The 313-nt window shown below is 62.3% G+C and overlaps 1 protein-coding gene across 1 annotated transcript in view; it reads right to left on the bottom strand.

The window, feature by feature from the left end:
* Positions 1-313, bottom strand: part of RAB7B (RAB7B, member RAS oncogene family) — a gene marked incomplete at both ends in the record, with an annotated part of 1,829 nt that overhangs the window by 447 nt on the left and 1,069 nt on the right. The window contains one exon of the mRNA XM_009710420.1: positions 56-181. Within this exon, the coding sequence (XP_009708722.1) occupies positions 56-181 (126 nt within the window). The remainder of the gene's footprint in view (positions 1-55; positions 182-313) is intronic.

Raw genomic sequence — 313 nt, 5'->3', positions numbered from 1 at the left:
CTCCCACCTGAATCCCTTGCTGCCGGCACAGGCTTGGTGCAGGAGCGATGCTCACCGTTGTTAACGCCTGCTTTGCAAGGGTCTCGAAAGCCTCTGCAACGTTGATGTTGTTCTTGGCGCTGACTTCAAAATACGGGATGTCTTTCTCCTTGCACCAGGCTGAGGCGATCTCCTTGGGTACCTGCGGGAAAGGAGGATGGAGCCACAACGCAGCCCTGCCCGCAGCTGCTGGAGCATTGGCGGAGGGGACCCTCCTCGCCCATCCGGGCGCTGCTGGGTGAGGGCAGGGGGCTGGCGGGTGAGGGAGCACAGC

The sequence above is a fragment of the Cariama cristata genome, unplaced genomic scaffold (genome assembly GCF_000690535.1).
Source record: "Cariama cristata isolate BGI_N322 unplaced genomic scaffold, ASM69053v1 scaffold24591, whole genome shotgun sequence".
Lineage (NCBI taxonomy): Eukaryota > Metazoa > Chordata > Aves > Cariamiformes > Cariamidae > Cariama > Cariama cristata.
The sequence above is the reverse complement of the archived record's forward strand: the minus strand, read 5'-3'. Positions and strand labels throughout refer to the sequence as shown.